The sequence below is a fragment of the Colobus angolensis genome, unplaced genomic scaffold (genome assembly GCF_000951035.1).
Source record: "Colobus angolensis palliatus isolate OR3802 unplaced genomic scaffold, Cang.pa_1.0 Scaffold1, whole genome shotgun sequence".
Classification (NCBI taxonomy): domain Eukaryota; kingdom Metazoa; phylum Chordata; class Mammalia; order Primates; family Cercopithecidae; genus Colobus; species Colobus angolensis.
In genome coordinates this window covers 3,470,609-3,472,904 of record NW_012110918.1, presented here as the reverse complement: position 1 = coordinate 3,472,904, position 2,296 = coordinate 3,470,609, and the positions used below count along the sequence as shown (strand labels likewise).

Here is a 2,296-nt window from a genome sequence, read left to right as displayed (position 1 = left end):
ATTCTCCTGTCTCTGCCTCCTGAGTAGCTGGGATTACAGGTATGTGCCACCACACTTGGCTAGGTTTTGTATTTTCAGTAGAGGTGGGGTTTCACCATGTTGGCCAGACTGGTCTCAAACTCCCAACCTCAGGTGATCCACCCACCTCGGCCTCCCAAAGTGCTGGGATTACAGGTGTGAGCTTCTGTGCCCATCCCACCTAGAAACATTCTATTTCCTATCCTGGGCATCAAAAAAAATATGGAATTTTGCTTCTTTCATGTATGTTTCTTTTACCTTCTTAAAAGCTATTTTAATGCACATATTCCTTCAATTAAGAAATTATTTAACTGTATAACTATTAAGTTACAAAGGTTTATACCTCATCAACAGCATAGCTCTGCTACATCAATCATGAAGGAAACTGGTTTAATTTTAAATGCATACAAAAAATTAAGACCAGATTTACTTACATTATGAGTCTTCGGTTCAGGAACCAGTATTTCCTCCGACTTCTGTCATATCCAATAGGTTCATGTCGAATATATGGTTTATTTTTTTGGATTTCAGCAACACAGTCAGTCACACCAGGCACCTTGTGTGCTACACAGACTTCACACTGCCACTCGTCCTCTGGCACCTCCTCAAGAGGTGGCTTCACACATTCCAAATGGTATACTGCTGAACATGTCTCACAGCAAAGCAAATCCCCAAGTTTGTGACAAACCCTACAATGGTCATCATATTGTATCACCCCTTCAGACATCAATTCCTCTCGAGCAATATTTGTTGTAAGAAACTGATCGACTAAAAACTGTAGAACTTTGATCTTGTTCTCTACTGGTCCATATGGGTAGTCCTCTGCCTCTTGGTAAGGAAGAACGTGATGGTACTCCTTATCACTCTCACAGTACACCCGCAGCACCTCTGGCCACGTCATCCCATCTATGAAATACAGTGTGGAATTAACGCTATCTTTCAGATCAGCAGGTCCAAAGGTAGTATTGGAAGTGTCTTCTTCACGCAGAACTGCTTTCAAAAGCACAACGTGCATCTCTGCCATGAGTGTGCACTGCTCTTGGCTCACCAGAGCTGCACAAAAGTCCTCAAAGCGAAAAGGAGATAATCTCAAAACAGTGCCAAAGTTCCGCAGTACCTCGTAAATGGCAATAACATTCATTATATGCTCATTAGGCACCATTAAATCCTCAGAGGACTTGGGAAATTCAAGGGGCGGGATGTCTTTTTCTTCCAATATCGGAGAACGAGGCCGATGTACTCTTGGTTTTCGCCTACCTGTAAGTAAAGAAATGACATCATTACAAATCAATATATTACATCATTTCTACAAATTTCTTATTTGAACATATACCCCCCTAAAATAGATAAGCACATTTCTTTAATAATTGTCAAGTTAAAATAATACGAAGAAGCGATGATTCAGCTCTAATTTTTAAGTCTACAGAAAATCTGAATTCAAAGTTTTCCCATTAGACTATAAACCAGAAGTAAAAAAATTATAATCAGTTCTCAATTACCTAGAGGGATTAACTGGCTGACAGGCAACCATGATTAAAACATAACAGTGTCAGAACAAGGATCTCTAAGGAAATAATAATAATAATAATAAATAACTGCATTTATGAATGATTTGACAAGAATATAAATGAGAAAAAACATTTACACATAAGATACACAGCACAAAGTAGGGGCAACAGATCTCACACGGTCAGCTGCAACACAGAAATGCCTGTCAACAACCAGACAGGAAGTTCCCAGTGCAGACCTCTTTTTCTCTGCCAGAAGTACCTCCTAAGCGGAGTTCCACAGTGAAGCATGGGCTCAAGGTGAAGACAGAAAGGAAAGAAGTGCAGAGGAGGAGATAAGAATTCCAATGCTGGGGGAAAAGAAAAGTGGCTTACCTAGGAAACAGACAACAGACTACATTTCTTACCAGTCAGTTAAACAACTTTTTAGATACCTGTTCCCCAATTTATGAGATGTGATGTCCAGATATACATATGTAAGTATATAAATGTATCAATATACATAATTGAGAGTTTTGTTTTTAACAAACGTATGTATCTCACTTAATCACCTAGAGCCGTCACCTAGGCTGGAGTGCAGTGGCACAATCTCAGCTCACTGCAACCTCCGCCTCCCAGATTCAAGCGATTCTCCTGCCTCAGCCTCCTGAGCAGCCGAGACCACAGGCAGGCGCCACCACCCCCGGCTAATTTTTGTATTTTTTAGTAGAGATGGGGTTTCACCATATTGGCTAGGCTGGTCTCAAACTCCTGACCTCAGGTGGTCCACA

General features: G+C 40.8%; 1 protein-coding gene across 1 annotated transcript in view; it reads right to left on the bottom strand.

The window, feature by feature from the left end:
* The window catches only part of BPTF (bromodomain PHD finger transcription factor), a 178,463-nt gene that overhangs the window by 145,484 nt on the left and 30,683 nt on the right, over nt 1-2,296 (bottom strand). The window contains exon 2 of the mRNA XM_011931095.1: nt 453-1,275. Within this exon, the coding sequence (XP_011786485.1) occupies nt 453-1,275 (823 nt within the window). The remainder of the gene's footprint in view (nt 1-452; nt 1,276-2,296) is intronic.